Source organism: Lepidochelys olivacea, assembly GCF_965140295.1.
Source record: "Lepidochelys olivacea isolate rLepOli2 genome assembly, chromosome: 2".
NCBI classification, from domain to species: domain Eukaryota; kingdom Metazoa; phylum Chordata; order Testudines; family Cheloniidae; genus Lepidochelys; species Lepidochelys olivacea.
Window position 1 is genome coordinate 197,079,653 of NC_140412.1, and position 22,735 is coordinate 197,102,387.

Below are 22,735 nucleotides of genomic sequence, written 5' to 3' on the forward strand. Positions count from 1 at the left end.
CTTCCGTGCCTGCGGACGCTCAAGGTAAACATCTCAGCCCGCCAGTGGCTTATCGTGATGGGCCGGGAGCCAAAGTCTAAAGACCCCTGAATTATAGGGTCAGCTTATGAATGGGTCATAAAAATTTGCCATTTTTACTTATCCATCTTGGGGAGGTCGGCTTATAAACGAACTGGGTTATGATCGAGTATATACGGTATTTTCCATCTTGACTCAGCTTGTTGCCATGTATCACAATGAATGTCTAATTTTATAAATGTATGCTATGGGAAAATATAGGTTTTTTCAATTATAAACAATGGTAATTTCACTGGTGAACAAACTTGCATCTATTCTATCCTTATTAAAATCATAGGCAAACCACTGAAACGTCGTTTGAGGGATTTTTAAAAATAAGGAAACAACAAAAGCAGGGTATTTGTCAAGATAAAATTTGCAGGCTTGTGTGGGGTGCATACGTGCATGGAAGAATGTCTGTGTGGAGCACTTGTGCATCTGTCTACATGAAGGCATACACCTGTGTGGATTTAATGAGCTACAACCCTAGGGACTCAAACCAAATCAAAAGTAACACCACTGAGATTTACAAGAGATCTGAATCTGGCCCCACGTTTCTAAATGAAAAGAAATCTGAAGCAAAACCTGGTTTTTATATCAATCATATTAACTTGTCATATCTGCTTATCCAACACAGGCTAAGTGGTATATTCCTTCCTCTAAATGCATGCACATAGCCTCCACTAGTATTCATAGGAGTCATTGCCATAAATTACACTGAGCAAACGTGCTATATAGACTGATTTTTTCTCCCCTTACAGAAGCATCACCCTTGTGCTGAGCTACACAAGAACACAATCAGTGCCCCCACTAAAGTGCTAAAACAACATAGCACTAAAGAAAACGCTTCCTATCACTTGCACACCAAAATAATTTTTTTTTCAAAACCACGTTTTTGCAGTTTTCTTTTGGTATTCCTGGTTTTCTGGGGTGAGTAAGGTCTGCTTGCTGAATCTACGACAGAGTTCTCTCCATTTGAGCAACAAATTCCCAAGCTGCATATTTGTGGTTGGATAACTCCTGCATAGGGCGTTTGGAGTTTCCTGAGTATGGAGGAAAAAAGGAATCAGACTCCCGTGTTTAACTCATTTACTGCACTCAGATTTCCTGTTTTCAAATGTAAAGGGTTTGCAAAGAGTGCATAAAAATTTCCAAGATACATAGATCTGTGAGTGTTAAAGACAGGGAGCCTGATTCAAACTGCTGAAACTCCACTGATTTCAGTAGTGTTAGCCCAGATCTAAACTTGTGTAAGTGGGAGGAGCATCAGGCACAGTGTGTATTTATGAAAAATGTGCCAATCTGTTTGGCTGAAGTTCAGAACACATAAACCAACCCATAAATGTACTTCATGCCACAGCAACAGTAGTAAGCTAAACCTTTCACTAATCTGCATCTGTTCTGCAAAGAGCTATCTATTCACAGGTGAAAAGTGTTGAGGGGGATATATTTACTGAGCACTTATACTGCAATCTTCTAAAGCAGAGGAATGTTTTAATCTTAGACAAAGTTACATTATGGAAAAAATCAAGTCAATCTAGAAACCAAGTTAAACACTTTACATCAAAAACAGAGGACTGTGGGAAAATGTGTTTGAAGTGATAGCAAGAGGCTGAACATTACAAGTTGGAAAACTGTTGTATGTGCTGTAAGGTTGGGGTGTTTTTTAAGTGAATTTAGTAGTTGGAAAAGTGTTGAACTGAGATTCCTGGAGATTAAAGACGGGATTCTCAAAGACACACCATTAACCCAATTCTATTCCCATTAGGCAATGGTGAAACTCCCATTCACTTCTGTGAGAACAGATGTAGGCCAATGCTAAGTGCTTTTGAAAATCCCATCATAAATTATCCACTATCCAGGTACAACATAAGCAATGGTAATACAAGCTTCCCTCCATGTTACTCTGAGCGCTTGTGGGAGAAACACCTCAAAGGGTGAGAGAGCATTTTGATCTCCATATCAATTAATTTCTTCTACTCTACTGTCAAGAACAGTTCCAATTAATGTTTACTGAGCTGGCTGGTTCCTCCCTGAACAGGAACAAGATCACAAATTCATTTCACACTGGCTACTCAACAGCTCTCAGATAAGAACCTAAAACATTCCAGACTAGACCAGTCATCCTTCTGCTGTAATCCAGTATCCCTGTTGTCCCATATCTATTACAGCAGGTGCTTTTAATAAGGTGGCTCAACTACTTCATTCTTAATTTCCTAGAGGAAATGTAGGTAACTCATCTGATCCTGGTAACTTGCTGATATTTAAGGTAGCAATTTGTTCCAGAATCTCCCTCATTTGAGCCTCTGACAGTGTCTCAGCTTGAGAAAACATTAAGTTTTGGGGTAGGTACAGTATCTCCCTACCATCCTTTGTAATGAAGGCAGAGAGAAAGAAAACATTTTGCTTCCCTGCAATGTCCTTATCCTCCTCAATAGTTCCCTTTGAAATAATGAATGGAAAAAAATTTTCAATAGCAGTCCTTAAGGACCGGCTGTGGTGTCTGTCTTGGAGAAGAATCAGTGCTATGATTTCTCATTAGCCTAGGAAAGGTCAGTTTAATGCGAACCCAGGACACAAGGAAATGGGGAAGAGGATAAAGGATTGAATCTCTGGGAGTACTAACAACTGAATGGTAAGACACCACAGCAGGGCTCATGGTTGCTGAAGAACGCTGTGCCCTGGTAGAGTCAGTATGAGAAAGCAAGCAGCAAATGGGAGGGAGAGCCCAAGCCCTTCAATTTATAAATCTGAACCACACACTTTCCTCTCGCAGGAAATGCAGCTATAATATTTCATTGTAATTTAATTGGGAATTGTTATTGATTCAGGTCAGCGCTGGATACATACTGTGCATAAGTTCTGGGTAAGATAGTAAACATTTTTGCAAGATAAATTGAACTGCCTGACTGCAGAACACTTGCGTCCTGTAGTGTGAAACTTCTTTGGCAACTGGTGGAGAACCAACCCGAATATGGATGTGTGGAGTTGTTCATGAAATGCTGTGGAATGCAGCCAACTTCATTACAACAGAATTCCTAGCTATTTCCATGTTGCTGAACACACTGGAGTTTTCAGAGAGTGACTGGTTAGTGCCCTAGCAGTAAGTGATGAAAATCATTTTGCAGGAGCCAATCCAAATATTTAACTTTATAGAAGATGTTGCTTGAAATTTTTTTTCAGATAATTAAAGAATGGGATTAAAATCAAGCTTGACATTGAAGTTTAAGCCTTAGTATCCTGCTTTGATATCGGGAAAAAGAAGCAAAGTTGACAGTCAACATAGCTGATATTCAAATATTTTCCAAATATGAAGAGAACCAATGTGCAGGAGTTTGTTTGGCTAGAAATTTCAATCATTAATAAAATGAAAGAAAAGGAGTACTTGTGGCACTCTAGAGACTAACCAATTTATCTGAGCATAAGCTTTCGTGAGCTAGAGCTCACTTCATCGGAATCATTGAATTGGAATTCATTTGCAAATTGGATACAATTACCTTAGGCTTGAATAGAGACTGGGAGTGGCTAAGTCATTATGCAAGGTAACCTATTTCCCCTTGTTTTTTCCTACCCCCTCCCTCCTTCCTTTAGACGTTCTTGTTAAACCCTGGATTTGTGCTGGAAATGGCCCACCTTGATTATCATACACATTGTAAGGAGAGTGATCACTTTAGATAAGCTATTACCAGCAGGAGAGTGGGGTGGGGGGAGAGAAAACCTTTTGTAGTGGTAAACACCCATTTTTTCATGCTTTGTGTGTATAAAAAGATCTTCTATACTTTCCACAGTATGCATCCGATGAAGTGAGCTCTAGCTCACGAAAGCTTATGCTCAAATAAATTGGTTAGTCTCTAAGGTGCCACAAGTACTCCTTTTCTTTTTGCGAATACAGACTAACACGGCTGTTACTCTGAAACCTAATAAAATGAAGCAACCACTTGTTGGATTCTGAATATCAGATGGTCCATTCATGTGCTATGCTACATTTAAAAAGAAACAACGGTATAATAGGTCTATTAAACTTTTTACACAATAAAACAGAGAATTAAAAAGCTTTAGCTACGTACAAATGTAGAGATGAGTATATATATATATCACAGCACATAGTGCACAGAGATAATGCTGCTTCAGAGCAGGTGCATGTCAGATTAGAAAGAGAAATGACAGAAAGATGAATTCACAAAAGAAGAGGAGAGCTATAGGAAGGAAGTCAGCTAATAGACTTAATTGGTGTCCGATCCACATCCGGACCAGGAACACATACTGTAACCCCCCACAAGACACAGAAATTCTGTAAGATTTTCTTTGCAGAATTTCATTTTTCCTGGTCCCTTGGGAGAGTTTGGTCAATCCCTGAAACCAACAGATCTGCAAAGGCTCTGAATCTCCACGCAGGCTCTCGTCTCTACATGGTGCCCTCCAGTTGGGCAAGCCAAGCTCCTACATCTCTCGCAGTGCCGACAGTGGTAATACCCTGGCCTCAACATCTCCAGCTTCTGCAGAATTGTGGGAAGGGAGTGATATCATGAAGGTAAGTCCTCTCATCTTTTGAAATTTCCCTGTCACACTATGAAAGTTTCTTGACATCTCTGCAGATGGAGAGGTCTATTTAGCACTGTTACTGATGTGCAAATTAATGGCTAGTTTACTTTATTAGATTAAACATGATTATTAGATTTATGTAGTGGTAATAATCATCCTATCCTACAGAGAGAGGCAGATTGAATCTCTCAAAAAACAATATTTTAAAACTTTGCTAATTCCAAAGAGAGTTATCCCTTTGGCTGATTTTTGGTGTAGGTATAGATCCAGGTGCCAATCCTCTCTTACAACTGCAATGGAATTCCACCAACTCTATGCATGTATAAGTATCTGTCTGTGTACATAAGAACGGCCATGCTGAGTCAGACCAATGGTCCATCTAGCCCACGGTCTGGTATTCCGACAGTGGCCAATGTCAGGTGCTTCAGAAGAAATGAACAGAATGTAGGTTCTATACGGTATTGGAGTCTCAATCATGATTTCAGTTTGAGAATCATTTCACTAGACTTCTCATAGCATGTTCCTTGGTTTTATATGTTCCAGGCACATAGGCCACTCTCTAAGCATTTCTTCAACTACTGTATATTTGTTGATATTTATGTGTGATGTTGCACTTCATATGCTTTCTGAAAATATGCTTATGAATGTGAATATGATGTAACTGAAATATGCTTTATGCAAAATGTCTCTTGTAAGGTATCATTACAAAGCTTATCATCTACTCAGTTTGTTCATCCTATTTGTATGCATGTACCATGCTTGTATCTGAAGCTAGAAATATGAAATATAACTCTGAGGTCCTAGTGTAATTATGCAAAATGTGGACCATTAATGGTGGTTTAGAATCTTGATGGCTCCCACTGACTAGGACAATTGGTTGTAAATGGTTTATTTTCCTACAAGCCTTCCTGTGTACGTGTGGGCCAGCCCATGGGTAATGCGGAATGAGGTCTCACAGGGACATGTGACCATGTCACCTGATAATGAAATCGATCTTACATATGGTATTTTTCCATTTAGAAGGAGGTGTGGGAACCTAGAAACACAAAAGATTCCTGCCATGTGCCAAAGCTATAAAAGGGGGTGGAGCAGGACAGAGAGGGCTGCCAGTCATGAGAAAGCTCCTGCTTTCCACCTAAGGTGTCTGCTAGAACTAACAAGGACTGTACCAGGGGAAATGATTGGGCCCAGACTAGAAAGGAGTCTAGTCTGTGAAAGAAGCTTATTAGAACTAGGGTGTGATATTACCTGTAATCTGTTCCTTAATATATTAGGCTTAGACTTGCGTGTTTTTGCTTTATTTTCCTTTGGTGACTTACTTTGTTCTGTCTGTTATTACTTGAAACCACTTAAATCCTACTTTTTATACTTAATAAAATCACTTTTGTTTATTAATGGACCCAGAATAAGTGATTAATACCTGGGGGAGCAAACAGCTGTGCATATCTCTTTATCAGTGTTATAGAGGGCAGACAATTTATGAGTTTATAAGCTTTATACAGAGTAAAACAGATTTATTTGGGGTTTGGATCCCATTCGGAGCTGGGTGTCTGGGTGCAAGAGGCAGGAAACCTGCAGAGCTGTTTTCACTTAAAGCCTGCAGCTTTGGGGGCATGGCCTAGACCCTGGGTCTGTGTTGCAGCAGGCTAGCATGTCTGGCTCAACAAGACAGGGTTCTGGAGTCCCAAGCTGGCAGGGAAAACAAGCTCAGAGTTAATCTCAGCACATCAGGTGACAGTCCCAAGGGTGGGTCTGTGACCAAACCCGTTACAGTATGCACTGAGAGCAAACATGGATTTTTTTTAAATGTACAAAATGTACATAAAGGAAAACAGAGGAGAAAAAATACTTCTCCAATTAAGTATGAAAAAAACTACATCATTGTACTAGGTGTAGCAGCATTAGTAAAAGATGTTTACTTGGCAAATGTACTTAATATTCCGGACCGGACCCTTGATAAAGAAGAAGTCCATCCTATGCTCTTTGGAGGATTTCTATGTTTCACTGGACTGCAGCACTGTGCTTCCAGATGAAATCCAGTGGATACAATATTGGCCCCTTTCTTAGTGCAATCCCCTCCATAGCACAGAGGCTGTGTAGAGTGCCCCTGCCTGACCCCTCTACAACAGGGTGGATTTTACCAAGAGAGAACACAACTTAGAAGTAAAAACAGGTTTAACAACATTAATTCCTTCATTAGAAACATAATGTAGAAAAGGCGCCTTACTGCGTTAGTCTTGACAGAACACGTTTTCCAATAGTGAGAGAACACTAAACATCAATTAATTAGTGTTTGACATGTTTCAGTGAAACAAAATCAGCCAAAGAGGCATCCAAATGCTAGAAGTCATAGCAAACTAATGGTCAAAACCAGGGAGGTGGCTCTGTTTATACATCAATAGGATGAATAATTGTCATATTTGACTGAACTGATACAGATGACTCAATCCCCAGGAAACTGCATTTTGTTTTCCAAATAAGATTTTTCTGGATTTCCCTCAGAAAAACTATAGAGAACTTCTTTCACAGTCTTGACACTGAGTCAGATTTATCTCCAGTAGGAGATAAATAATATGTGCGATACTCGAAGTTTCAATGTACGTTTATTCACTGTGAGCGAAATTCACCCCTATAGAGGGACAGCATAGGCACTCCTTACTTAAGTCCCATTTACGCCTTCAAAATAGGGAGTAGATAGGACCTAAGTGGTGGAGCAGCCAGGTGCTGGCCCTCTCCATAGGGGCGAGTTTCACCCCACTTCTATACTGCATTTGGCATACGGATGAATAAATATCGCACACAAAAGGTTTTGATAATTTCTTTGACATTTTATTTATTTATTTTGGTATCATTTGGGGGTCAATGTCCACTGTTCGCTGAAGGTCAAAGCCAGGCTTCCTGCCTTCCAGTCTCCATTACTGGAGGTTACATTCTTCTCTTGCATCTTTGTTCCAACTTCTTCCTGTCCCAAAGATGGGCAGATAATATTCTCTTTCACAGTCTGTCATGCAAATTGGCTTCCAACCTCTGTAAGCCCTCGCATGCTTCTCCAGGCAGGTTTCCTTTCCCAGGCTGCTGATTTTTCAGTAATACAGTGGAACCTCAGAGTTACGAACACCTCGGGAACGGAGGTGGTTCGTAACTCTGAAATGTCCGGAACTCTGAACAAAACGTTACGGTGGTTCTTTCAAAAGTTTACAATTGAACACTGACTTAACACAGCTTCGCAACTTTACTATGCAGAAGAAAAATGCTGCTTTAACCATCTTAATTTAACTGAAACAAGCACAGAAACAGTTTCCTTACCTCATCAAATCTTTTTTTTTTTAAACTTTCCCTCCATTTTTTTAGTATTTACATTTAACACAGTACTGTACTGTATTTGCTCCTTTTTTTTTTGGTCTCTGCTGCTGCCTGATTCCGTACTTCTGGTTCCAAACGAGGTGTATGGTTGGCTGGTCATTTTGTAACTCTGGTGTTCGTAACTTTGAGGTTCTATTGTATGATGTACTATTTTGTATGAAGTCAGCTGACTTTCCTTTGAACCCCAGTTTTCTAAATATGCTGATTTTTTTCTAGTGGGAGAAACATTCCGCTGTATATTGACTTTGACTTACACAAAATATTTAAAAAGACTATTCCAGGACTCTAGGCACCTTGGCTAACTATTAAAAATACAATAAGCCCAATACACGCAAAAAGGTATGTAGCAGTCTTCACAAAACCAGGAAAGAGAAAAACACCACTCCAGCCACAGATATTCCAGAGTACAAATCTCGGCCTTTGGTGCAATGCTGCCACCTCAAATCCCTTGGCTTTGCAACATAGTCTAAAGAAATTTAATATTGTACAGCACTGACATGAGCATCTGCATTTTAAGAATGCCTCCCCCTTTGCTATTTTCCAGCACAAGAATTCTGCTATTGCTCCTCGTTATGGAACTTGATTGCTACTGCCTCAAATCACCAGATACATATACATTATGGATTATCCCCCAGAAACAGCTATTCAGGATCAACCTTTACCACAGAACATATCTCCTGCCTTTGGTTTCTTTTTCAGAGGTCAACAAATGTCTCAGATTTCCTATATTTTAACAAGGAAACACAGTGTATCAGGGAAATAAAATCCCAGGATCCGCAGTACGCATTCAGATGCCTCATTTTGCCATTTTTCCCTATTTGAAGCAAATATTTTTATTACAATACGTCAGTAAAACCTAAGAGCCAATAAAACTGTGTAATTTGCATTGTGGGACTCTATTAAAGAGGACAACAAGGAAGCTTACAACAGTTATTTTAAGGCACAATGGTTGTGGGGGGGGGATGGGAGGGAGGTGGACACAATCCAGTAAGTGACAGAGGTAGGGGGCCAGAGGAGCAACCGAGGGGGGTGAGGTAGGGGCATGGCATTGAGGAAGGAGGCAGAGAAGGGGCGGGGCATTGCAGAAGAGGCAGGGCAATGGGTAGAGGACTGGGGGCCTGATTACCTGCAATTAGAAAGGTGGCAACCCTAGTTTTAATCCACCAGAATTCCTTAAGGGGAATATTCAAATTTACAGGTGGAGATTAATTTTTTAGGATTCTGCGAGCCACCTTCATGGTAGATGAGACAACTAATCGGGAATGGTGGACCAGCAGTAATAAGGAAGAGTAGGAATAATGGGTTAGGTGCATTGAGGAGACTAGCAAACTAGTGCATTTACTATTATTATTATTAAATTATTACACATACAGAATGGCTAAACCACAAATTCCCCGCAACAACCCCCCTTCATGCTGATGTAGGACAATTCACCAAAGGCGGTATTTCATCCAATTGCATGTTCCCATCTAATTTGGTCTTAACGCAAGCAAATTGCTGGGAGATTTCTAAAGTGAATCTCACAAAACCTCTGAAAAACATAATCCAGTGACCTCCAGATACAATCATTATAAAATTATGTCAGTGGAACTGAACCAGGTGGACAGACTTCTTTAAAGAAATACAGCTGCAACAAACTTTCATTAAATTCAGTCATTTCACTCCTCCAAACAGACTCACTAGGCTATTAAATGAAGAGTATTCCAAGGCACATTAATAGGCAATTACCCAGTGCACCACAGATTAAGGCATCTTCCTGATTGCTATAGAACTCAAACTCTGTTTGCTTATAAAGTTCTTAAGGGAATGCAACAGACTATATAGAACATCACAAAATAACTTCCATACAGAACACAGTTCTCAAGAACACCATGAGCCAACAGACAAATAAGCCAATGGGGCCAAGAGACAAATAAGCATTGAAATAAATAAGCCAGATTCCTGCCAGATGCGAGAAAGAAAGAAAGAAAGAAAGAAAGAAAGAAAGAAAGAAAGAAAGAAAGAAAGAAAGAAAGAAAGAAAGAAAGAAAGAAAGAAAGAAAGAAAGAAAGCCTTCAGAATTTTCACTACACAGACTGAATAACACCATCACAACACAGGGAAGGAAAGTAGAAACAAAAAACTTGCTCTTACCTTTGCCATCTGGGCCTGAACGCCATTTGCTTTAAGAGATGCTACTGCTTTCTGTGCTGCTGCTGGACTGTCAAAATCTACAAAACCATAGCCTAAAAAAAATACAGAAGTCTTTGTTAATAGCTATAAACAACCTCCCATTTTTTGTCAAACTCTTCTCAGGTTCTTCTAACCGACTGCTCTCCTGACACTCAGCAGCCGCCACGTCTGTATTCCTTTCATCTTCACTTCCCTTAAATCAACGGTACTTAAAGAAATGGCTAGTTCTCTATCAAGGACTGCTTCAGGGAGCTCTCTGAGCACCCAGTTCAGCGAGGCTAGACATGGGGAGATAATCTTTCACTTTTAAAATGGCTGCTTTACAGCCCAGTTATTTTCAGTAGCTTGGTTTATCAAATTAGTCAGATGGTTTGTACAATACACTTCCTATTATTACCCTTCCCTCGCTTCCCCTCTGTCCCACCCCCACCCCCCTGGCAATCCTTTCTTCTTTGGTGACCAGGGCTGGGATTTTCAAAGAAACATAAGAGAGTGTTAAGCATCCAACTCCTATTGAATTACAGACTTTTACATTCAGATATTGACGTGCCTAGAGGTGCATATAGGTGCCTTGGGAGATTTACAAAAGCTCCCAATACTTTTAAAAATCTGCCCCATGGCTCCTAACTCCCTTAGAGTCCTTTGAAAATATTCCAGCCCACATCTTGCTAAGAGGTTACAACACAGATATGTGCTTCTTGGAGAGAGTCTGCAACCATAGCTCACGTCCCTGGAGGCTGAAACCGAATTGTCTGTAAACTTTAATAATATTAGCACTAGCATGTTAATAGCATAACGGCTCCTCTGCCATCATCTCCATTTACCAGGTCAATAAGCACAATACAGTAGGCAGCACAAATATGTTGCTTTCCTGGTGTATCAGGTTTTTTTATTTCTTTTGGGTCAGCCTTTACCCTGTTAATGTGTGACCCTTTCTCCAGCCCAATCCTCCAAAAGGACTGTGAACACCTCACCACCCAAAGGGCCTGAAGACTCTTTTGATGTGCATGCCTCACTATAGGCAATGGTTAGTCCTAGTAAAAAGAATCTATCACCCAAAGTTTCTCCCAGGCTAAAATCTGATTTGCCAAGTTTTAAGCTTTAAAATGAAACAAAAACAGCCAAGATAGTTACTAAAAATATATATACTAAGAAACTAAAGAAGGATTTTGAGGCATTGTTTTAATAACGTCCTCCATTCCTGAAGCTCTCTGTTCTGTTTTTTTTCCTAATCTTTGTACCTTTTCTTTTTGATTTAGAACATCAGTACACATCTAGGGAAGCTTTTGGACCAACTGTGCATTGTGACAGTATGCTCCGCAGCACCGCCATGAAGAAGGGCAAAGAATCACTTTCGTTTTTGTTTTTAATTAACTATTTAATTTTCTCCCCTCGGGTTCCTCTTCCCTCTCACTCAGCATGTTATGCTGCAATGAACTTGTTACACACAGCAGCGCGCTTCACAGTGCTCTCAAAAATGCTCTGCAAAGTAGCTGTGGAGTTTGTATTACTAACTCACTAAGAAAGCCTGCTACATGAAGACACAGGGGTCTTCCTTGGATTTCCACAAAGCCTTTGTTCATGGGGTGATACAAGTGCACATACTCAAAGTCAAGGAGAGGAAAAGGAGAATGGTTCCTGGGAGGAGACAAGAACAGATGTAACTTCACAGTCTCACAATACAAGTCACCCTGACTTGACTCTAAAGCTGCCAATGGACCCTGAAGCCCACCAAGAAGCCAGATACCACCATGAAAGCTTAGACAGTTTGGGTATTGGGATGGCCTGGAATGAGTATGGGAACCAACCTATTTTTAGGAGGTGGAGTACTTGTTATTGCTAGAAGATTGATTCTTGCTCTCTATCTCGATATGTTCATGTCTTTGTGCAGGGGGGAAATACTAAAACTATCTTTTAGATGTTGACACTGTAAAAACTGGGCATGGCATTGGCAGAACTGGAGATTTACAGTAGGTTTATATTGCAGGATTCATACGTGCAAGGTAAGTGATTTTTAATAAGACTTTCTGCACAATGTTATATAGAAAAGTGTGTCTGTATATGATTTAGTTCTACCAGTAAATTTATATTAGCATCTCTAGGTTTGGGATGTTTTGACAGAACACACTACAGATAGCAGGTATATGTAATGTAGTCAATCAATAAATAAAGACTGAAGTCAGTCCACTAGGTTTAATTGTGTGAACAGAGCTTCTATACACTTATTCTAATGGCCACAAAATACCTGAGAGTGGTTATAGAACTCTATCCTCCCATTAAAGTCAATGAGGCAAAAACGTATGCCTTTGGCCAGAGCCAGTTGTTCATTACATATACTTTCATTAATGATGTTAGTATAATTATGAAGTTGTTATTGTTCCTTCCCTCCAGTTAATTCTCATTCCAAATCCTCCTCTTATCTTCACCTCTCAAAATCCCTCCACCCCGCACAGAACATCAGGGCAAAATCACTGCAAGGCTGGAAAGCAACCCAAAGAGCACCTACAAGCCATGTTCACAGGCTGCTTCAGCATTCAACCATCCTTACAAGAGTTTGCAATACTATGCAGCATAACAGCAGACATGTTAATGTCCTTCTCACCACTTATGTTGGCTGTTAAAATGTAGGGTATGTCTACATTACAAGCACTACAGCAGCCCAGCTACAGTGCTGTGGCTTTGCCGCTGGAGCGCCGTAGAGTAGACATTTGCTGCAGTGACAGAAGGGGTTTTTCCATCACTGTAGTAAATCCACTCCCTCAAGAGGCAGTAGCTATATCGATGGATATTGACCTATGTGGTGCCTATACTGGGGCTTAGATTGGCCTAACTACATCTCTCAGGGTGTGAATTTTAGGTGTAGACCAGGCCTCAGTTACTATGCTGGTCTATTTCACTTTTGTTTATAAATGTAATCAGAGTTTCATTTTCTAGTGTCATGCAGGAAAAAAGTAAAGTGACTGTCTATATCTTAAAGAAACCCCCTTCCTCTCCTACCCTCACATTCCATTCTTTACCTTTTTGCTCCTAGTCATAAACTTGGACTGTCAGCTCTCTATTTATTCCTATGTTATTCAGCACCTAGTAAAATGGGGCTCCAATGATTAATTAGGACTCCTAGCTACTACTGTCATATAAATATGAAACAACCACACAACAAACACAGCAATTCTATTGTCACTGATTTTTTTTAATCTCATTCCTTTTTGTTTTTAACATACTCTAAATTAAAAAACAAACCACCTACTGAAAAGTTCCCTTAAAGGCGAAGGACCAAATTCATCCCTGTAAGTCCTTTGACTTCAGTATAGTTACACCAGGGTGATTTTGGCCCTCCAACACTAGAACTAAAGTGGTGGGCTCCTGGTTTTATAGACTGACACATACTTCTAGCACGTAAATGCAATCACAAACAACAAGACGAGACTATCCATAATCATTGCCAATCCTTTCCTCTGAGAAATAAAACGACTGTAATTTTATTTGGCTTGATGCCATCAAAGCGAAATAATTAAGTTTAAGGAATACAAATGGTGAGCCTGTACCTATGGGGGGACGAAACAGCTAAGCATCAGCAAGCATAAGTTTATGGGTTGCTTCAGTAAGCGCTACCTGAACACACAGTCAGACACTTAACACCTATGTCTCCTATAACCTAAACAGCTGGGGATCCCTGGTCTCAGTTTTTCAGTTCCATAATTAAGCTTGGCAGCAGGTTCAAATGAATTAAAAGTGAATGTCACTGTTTCCTCAACAAATCCCTCATCCTTGTTTTTCTTACTTGTCAGAAGAAGACCACCAGAACAGCAATTAGTGGTAAGCAGTGCAGTGAAAAAGAACCAAATATACACTAATTAGGTCACTCGCCAAACACATTCATTTCATTGGCAGATTTAATCAATGTTTTCCTGAAATGCCTTAAATCTCCTATGCTAATTTAAAGTTTTGTTATTATTGTTGCTTTAAACACAGATGGGATGCCTGGGGATTTTCAATTGCTGTTTCCAAAACCATTTCTAAATAACAACCTCTTCAAATACTGCACCATTAATATTTAGGTTCTGGTTTTAGGAAATGGGCTACATTTTGTGCCTACAAATACCTTGTGCTTTTAAAACATTGCAGGTATATTTTATATCTCTTGTATGTAAACTATGGATTGCACCCACAAATCAGGTAGCTAGACATAATTCTAAATATTACAAGAGACTACCCACAATTAACTCACAAGTGGGAACCAAATACAAGTATTCTCACATTGGTGCACAAAAACAGTTCCCATTAAGTCTCTTGGGATTTTTGCACATACGCTGCTATGAGAGTAGACCTACTTGTGTAACCCATACACCTTCTGGGTGTGGTGTTCTGTCCCATCTAGTGGCACCAAGACCACTTAAAGTGAGAGACATAAAATGAGTCTGCTCTACAGCCTTAGCTAACAGGCAGTTGACTTTCAGCTCATGTGGTAGAGGCTCATGCACTGAACTCCAGAGGCCGCAGATTCGATCCCACCCACCTACGACCGGGGTCTGTTGGTGTTACACTTGCATTTAAAAATCTCTGTTTGGTGTGTTATAGCAGTATTTTTGCTAATGCTGGGAGCTATGTTACTAATTGTAGTTCTAAGGGCCCAATGGGAGTAGAGAATGGTGAGCACTCTACAAGATCAGTTCCCAAATACGCATCACAGCAAAGGTCTATGTAATAGTTTTTCAGCACGGAAGCATTTCTTCATGGGCAGGTTGCGTTGCAGACTCAGAGTCCGTTTGAAATCCCTGGGATAAACTATAGTATTTAGCTAATCTCCTGCTGGGGGAGGAGGGAGGCAGGGTGGGGGAGAGAGTCGAATGGCCTAGACAAAGAGGCCACAGGACAAGTGTTTCATTTTGCAAAGAAACAGATACAGAGCTGCACTGCTGCGGAGGGAGCATCAGGGAGATTTCTACTTCAGGGGGTAGAAGAATACTGCACCACAGACCTTTAAAACGTGCAGTTTTCTCTTCCCAATTTGAATGCTCATGTCTGCTGCATACATGGGGATGTAGCACTGGCCCCTCCCACTACCTTTTTCAGTGAGATGCTCTCAGGAACAGAACAGGCTACAATTCAGGACAGGTCTTGTGTAGGTCAGGCAAAGGGGAGGTGCTCCTTACTCCCTCCCGCTTAAGGGTTAGCTACAACTTTACTGTGTTTCTGCAGAAGGGAGCCTGTTTTCCATGAAAGTTATAAGCTCTTCAAGCCTAATAGGTCTGGATTTTTCTTTTATGTTTTTTTCAAAAATCATTAATAAAATCCAAGGGGGGTGGTTAACAAACAAAACAAAAATACAAAACCGTATGTCAATGTAACATTAAAGTCACAAATTGAAAGCTTAAAAACTAAGGAAATGACCAAGCGAAGGTTCTCAAAATAATGCTAATTCATCCACATTGCACCTATGTAATGGAAACTAAAACTGTGTACCTGACTACTAATATTTGTTGTTCTGTGTACTCCATAAAATAGAAGATGTGCAAAATGTCTGTACTAAGGTTACTATGAAAAAACTTAACTCTTTCATTTCCTGACTTTCCACCCTTTACATTCATGGCTGAAATGCTGGCCTCACTGAAGTCAATGCCAAAACTCCCACAAAACCCTGACATGGAAAAAAAAGGTGATTTAGGTTGCAAAGTTAGGCAATGACAGTTTTATAGTTGCCCACATAATTGTCGTTCTGCCCCCTGGTCTATACATCCTTTGCACTGAACGAGGCAGGGGATCTATAAAAATATTATTAACTTAAAAACTGTATCGTAATGAATATACACAAGAGGGCAGAAAAAAGGTAAAATAAAAGGGTAATAGTAATTCTAGATTTCCTAACTTTTAAGTGCTTGGCTTTACAACCTTAATAACATTCTTTTAACATAGTTGTTTCTATTTGAAATTTCTAGGCGTTGTTTGTTTTTAACGAAAAGGTAAAAACAAATTATTTTATGTGAAACTGTGACAATTCCCCCATATTAGTATTTGGAAAGACCCAAGATAGCAGACCGGAGAAGCATGGCAGTTTTATATCTACTAGTTCCCATTAGAAAGCATAAAATATTGGATTTTCAATGGGATCAAGCTCAAAAATTCTGTTTCTGTCCCTCTAGAATTGTGAAATATCATACCTTAAACCTAGAATTGACATGACTGAATACATTGCTCATCTTGGGCCTTCAGTAGGTGTAATTTTGAGATGAAACTTCTATATTTGGGGGAAAGAAGGACAGATCTCTGACAGATTGATTTTTTTCCTTAAATGACTTTTTGAAGTTGCTTGAAGGTTTGGAAAGTGAAACGCTCTCCCAGTAGAGGGGTATGTGACATGATGAATGGGGACACAGGCATGGGGAAGGGGAGGAGTCAAAGTTGCATAAAAAATTGGGAAGCCATGTTCTAAAATGTATTTTAGACATGGATCTGTAACTTATCACGTGGATATATATATCACCATCACATATGTATACATTACAGCTGTAAAAAAAAATTCAAATAGTTTATTCAACGAAAAATGCAGTTTTGGGTCAACCAAAAGTATTTGTGAATTTGACATGGATTCCCCAAACAGTTTCATACCCCCAAAATCTAGGTGGTGGGCTAGATTCACAAGGTGACTTAGATGCCATTCACAAAACCAGGAGGATGAGAAGGTGGAGTTGGTGCTGGTGTCTCCCTCCTTCTACACATAGCCCCATGGTTAGAACACTCACCTGAGATGTGGGAGGCCCAGGTTCCTAAGTCTCCACTCTGCCTGATTTTGAACAGGGATTTATGTTAGGTCTCCCACACTGCAGGTGAGTGCCCCAAACATGAGACTGTTAGGTAATCTAGGTGAGTCTCTTTCAATCTTTCCTTGTGAAATGGCTCCACTAGCCGCTGGAACAGAGATTGGAACCCGGTGTCCCCCCCCTCTAATGTGAGTCCTTTCATTCTCACGCACTCTCTCTGGCCCAATGACTATTTACATACAGCGGAGCAGCTTCAGCAAGAGAGACTGAGAGAGACTCAACACAAATTACTCTCTCGTCCAACGGTTGGGGTGCTCACCTGCAACGTGGGAGACCTACATTAAAATCCCTGCTCCAAATCAGGCAGAGTGGTGACTTGTGAACCTGCGTCTCCCACATCCCAGGTAAGTGAGTATTCTAACCACGGGACTATAGAAGAGGGACTGCACCACTAAGTCCTCCTATGGTGGTTTCACGAAAGACATCTCCAAATTTCTGTAGCTTTTAAGTAAAAAACTGTTTAAAATGCCTGGACTAGACCTGGAATGGTTTTCCTGGGTTTTTTTTGTTTGTTTGTTTGTTTGTTTCTCCAAAAGATTTAATTTCAGGTCTATGCAATTTTTTTATTTTGTGGGTTTTTTTCAGTTCAACCAGTAAAGCAATGATTTGCACAAGTTTAGTGTTTATGTTTATATGCCTTGATGTGCTACATGCAAACCCACAAACATGTACATACACACACATGCAAAATCTTTTATCTTTTAAAATCTTTTAGACAGGCAAATAGATAACAGCCTCAGTAAGTCATTTCCCTTTCCCATTTACATGCAACCATTTCTGTTCTATGAGGACTGAATCCATCTGTTTAGTTGTTAAATTTGCTTTTGCCCTGCGTTTAGCTAGAGTGTCACTTAATAGGTAATGTTCTTTTCAACAAGCAGGTAGGCTACATAAAAAGTGATTATCCAATAATTTACTATGCAAATTTCAGTGACTGTTTTATGCACACTGGATAAAGAATCAAATTAAAATCTTATAACCCTTGGAAAATTAGAGTTAGCAAGCAAAGAGGTTGACTTGCCCTTGAACACAAAATTACTTAAAGCAGAGTTTTTGCATTGTTCACACAAAACTAGAGCCACAAAAATACCATGGATACCACAAAGACAGCAATTGTAAAATACTCTAAATTATTAAAAATCTCTGCCTTTTAAAAAAGTTCCTGGTTACTAGAAAGTGGTGAATCATCACATTTTAATTTAAGAAGCTAATATATAGTCAGAAGAAAATAATTGCAAAGGGAGAATCTCAAATGCAGCAAAGAAAATCAAGAGTAAACATTATCCTTTCATTAAAGATAGATCCCAAGAGATACACCTACATTGATAGTATGCAACGTGCAGCTGAAATTTTTGTTCGCTTTAGCTTGATATGGAAATATGGAACATACCTGTCACTTTGATCATGGTTCAGCCCTTTTTCACATCTTTCATTCTCTTCAACTCTTTTATAATAACAGAACTAGAGAAAAGTAAAACTGGAAGCAACTAGGAGCCAGATTTTTACAAATGTGTGTGCAAAAATATTCCTACAATTGAGTGCCTAATTTCTGCATTCAGTTACTGTGAAGTAAGTTGGGTATATATGAATGCAAATGGCTAGTTAGTTTTACAACTGAACATTTGCTTTACCTAATTAATGCACACAGTTGTGATTTCTGCATGCACAAAATAGGCATAGAGCTTCTCAATGTCTTACCTCATATTTAAAAATGTTGCTAAACTGGAACATTTTGAAAATCCAGCAAGTGTAACGGAACAATACAAATAGACCCATAGAATTTAGGTATATGGGAAAGAAAGTAAGAAAATGAGATTCATCCAAAAAGTTTCATAAGAATAAATTTGAAAAATAATCATCCAAAAATGGATATTTCATGGGAGCAGACATTAGAAAATAAATAATCCTAAAAAAGAGAGCAGGAGTGATAGTGGACATCATACCTGAAATGAGCTTTTAATCAAATACGGTAGGAATAAAAACCAATCACAGTATATATGGATCACGGAGGTTATATGGCACTAGGCCACTCCTCAAAGTCTATACAGGGTAACTGGCATCTGTACAAGAAAGACTGACAGACAGGAGGGAATTCTGAAAAAAAGCAACAAAAGTGATGAGGGCCCTGTGACAGAGTGCAGAGGATGAACAGGTGAGCCTTCACTCTGATCACTCAGATGTTAATTAGTTCCCCCTGTAGAAAGCTGACAGAGGTAATTAGACAATCAGGCTGGCTGGGAAAAGGAGCCAATTAGCCCATCAGCCCAAAGCTGATAGGAAGGCAAGAAGGAAGTTCCAACGACGTGAGAAAGGAGTCTAGGGCTGGGTGACCCAATTGCACAGAGACATCAAGGGAAGCAGGCCTCTGTTCCCCTCAGGTCCTGGGGAGAGGGCCGAAAAATGCTGTTGGTGCTGTAAACAGACTGTTGCATGGGGATTGTTGAGGAAATACTGGAAGGAACTTAAAATAAAGGGCTATGGTGAAGGCACAACCACTGGAGTCCGTGCAGTTTTTGTGGGGAAGAAAGCAGGAGAGAAGCCACGCTCCGGGACACACCTATATAGTATTTATGAGGCAAGAGTAAAATAACTAAGGCCCCAATCCTAGAAAACTTCAGTGGGACAACTCACAGTGGGTAAAGTTAAGCACATGCTTAAGTCTTCGTAGGATCTTGGTTTAAATACGTATAGACTAATGGTAACCATATACAGGTATGTGACCAATGTATACAACAGCAAAGTATAGGAACTATTTAGGGACATCACAGGAGTGTAGAAATGATTAGATAAAACTGAACAAAAGACAAATTTAGGAAATATTTTGTGATATTCTGCTAACAGTGAATCTTCCAAAGTGAATGGTGAAAATCCCATTGCTTGAGTAACTTAAAACTAGATTGAATAAAGCACTCAAAAAATACTATAGTAGAAACTCTGTATTGGCAGGTATGGACCAGTGAGCTAAACAATCTTTTTCATCTTTAACTTCTGTGATTCCTCTTCCTGCTAGGTTGCATTGATCAGCTGTCAAAATCAAATAGGAAGATGAATTCTTTTTAACCAGGAATGGTTGTCACAGCTTTAAGTATGTAATACAAACCAACATTTTATATGATGGGTATTTAACATTAAAATGTATTTTATATTTTAAAAAGAGTAAAATAAGAATGGACAAAAACTTTCACACAAAACTTGAAATGAACCTCAGACTTTAAAGATTTTTAAAAATTTGATTAATATTTTGAACAAGTCTTTTTCATTTTTATTCACCTCTGCACTTCTTGGTTCCAGCCACGTCCAGAGGTTGAAGTTCTGTAATACCACAAGACAGACTATTTTCATGATATTTCCAGCCAGAAGGTAACACTGCCACTGTCATATGGAAGTTTTGTTCCCATGAGGTTTCATATTTGGTTAAGCAGACTCAAGAGATTAATCTAGCTTAGATAATGTTTCGGTATGATCTGAATTAAACCTCCTGCGATTTCTCCCTCACTTATTTCAGAACCATGTGATACTGGGTATAAAACCGGTATACAGAAGCAGTTTAGGAAAAATTTTCAGCCACATTCTGCACTAATATATCATCTTTGTGCATATAAGTTAGTCAAAAATGGTAAAAACAGGATGTCAGTGGAAGTTTGGGATTCATTGTATGGCAGGGAACATTGAAATATTCGGGAAAAGAATCAAAATTCTGTAGTGGTCAGGTTGTCCAGCAATACAATGAGAGTGAATCCAATTCCATGGTGCAAAGAAGAAAGCAGTTCAGTAGCTACATCATCTGCTGCTCCTGGTCTACTCAGCAGTTAAACGTTTTTTTCTCTTTCCCATGTTGTTGGGTCGTCAATCTTTGATAACATTAAACAAGTAAGAATAAAAGTGATCAGGAAGAGATAATTCAACAAGGGAAGATGCATCCACTTATTTATTTATTAGAACTAATTTTCATTTTCAAGATATTTTAAAAAGAAATAAAAGTTTATTGAACAGCTTTCAGAAAATTTTAAAATAATGACAAGCATGCCATTATCTAGGTTGCTTTGGAGGGAGGATGCTTGAATCCTGAAATGGTTTTAATTAAAGAGAGGCATCCGTTTTAAAAACACCACCCTTGAGAGACTGGGCCGTGGACTTGTAGTACAGTCAGTAATATGAAGAGTACAGCAATTTAAGTTCCTTATACAAACCCCTTGCAATTCAGAAGAACAAGGAGGACTTCAGAAAGGGCAGGAATGTGAAATCCCAAGATAACACTTTCCCGAAAATTGAAATATATTTTCTTCAGATCACTCTGCCAATTCTGGCACACCAGCCTCTGCTATAGTAAACATTTTGAATGCTGTGTCAAAAGCCTGTGTTATAGCCCAGCAACATTCATGCTCTCTCCAGGTTTTGGTTGTAAACCCTCTTACACTGAGCTTAATTAAATATATTTGTGCTAAAATATGATTGGACTTGGTTTATAAGGTATCTAACCCAAAATAAATGTTGCACTTGATTTTAAACTAGATGCTTACCCTGTTACCACATTGTAAATGTCCCCTTCCAGCCACCTCCCCCATTTTTTTAACAAGTCCACATATTTATACATAGTTATAGCTGGAAATTCTGAGATACCTCAGAAAGGGTTATGGTTCTTCCAGACTGCAAGTAGCAGAAGAAATCCCACAAGAAAACTTATTCTCAAAATTTCCAGTCAACTTTTTCAGGTCCAAGAGAAGTATGACAATTCAGATAAGGTGCAGATGAAGTGTCTTAAAATTCTGGGTGCTTATCCAGCCTCAATTTTTTAAAATCTCCCACTGTCCTGACGTTCCTCAAATAAAAGGACACAATCAAGTAAATTAATAATGTTTCTGGCTAAAGTGAAATGCTCTTCTCTTTGCTTGATTTAAGGTTGTTAGTTCATGTTATTTTAACACTATAAACATATGACCATGTGTCCAATCCTGAGACCACTTACAAAGGGGATTGGTACCTAACTCATTAGAAACAATGTTTCTACTGCACAAGGACCAAAGTGTAGAGCTCTTTGCCTCCTAACATACAGCAGAAGTCACTTCCACAGCTAGCCTTCACATAAGGGCATCCAGGATGAGACTGAGCAAGTCATGTATAGTTGGAGGTGTAGCCAGGTGGCCCATACACAGGGCAGATCAATATGGCCAAACTGACACATCGTATCGTGGCAACAGGTTGCACCGAATTATCTTACTACTCCACATATCTGGCAGCAGCATGCTGAGGATTCTTTTTCTCAATCCTGCTTTGATCTAGTGCTTTAGACCTTTTGCTCAGTGACAGTTGTTTAATAAGGGAGCAAAAGTTATCAGCCAGAATTGCAATGAAAGGCCAAATAAAATACATTGGATAGCAACTTTTACCTCCTGAGCCTAATCGCGAAGGACCAGCATACACATTTCCATGCTAAAATAATATAAAAATAAATATATCAGTGTAAGGATGTCTTAGATGTGTGTGCTGAACATATGATACCATATTATTTATAAAATGCCTTCTATCCAGAAGGAGCCTAGAAATTTTAATAAAGATATATAAGAAAACTATTTTGCCCTCAATTGTAAGAAAATGCCCTGCAGGATAGAATGAAGGTGTTTGTTTATACCAGCACCGAGCAGCATTATACAACAGCTTAGGACGTAAAGTGAAGAATATCATCTACATCTAAAAGGGTACAGAGAATTTATGCAGTCAGGATACTATTCCCCATTCTGGACTTTTGCCAGGACCCAGAGATTATAGGCCATATAAGCAGACAC

At 39.4% G+C, this 22,735-nt stretch overlaps 1 protein-coding gene across 2 annotated transcripts in view; it reads right to left on the reverse strand.

Moving 5' to 3' along the window:
* RBMS3 (RNA binding motif single stranded interacting protein 3) overlaps positions 1 to 22,735 on the reverse strand; it is a gene marked incomplete at its 3' end in the record, with an annotated part of 551,834 nt that overhangs the window by 311,715 nt on the left and 217,384 nt on the right. For both annotated transcript variants that reach the window (XM_084619481.1, XM_084619480.1), the window contains exon 5: positions 10,096 to 10,187. In XM_084619481.1, coding sequence (XP_084475607.1) covers positions 10,096 to 10,187 — 92 coding nt within the window. The remainder of the gene's footprint in view (positions 1 to 10,095; positions 10,188 to 22,735) is intronic.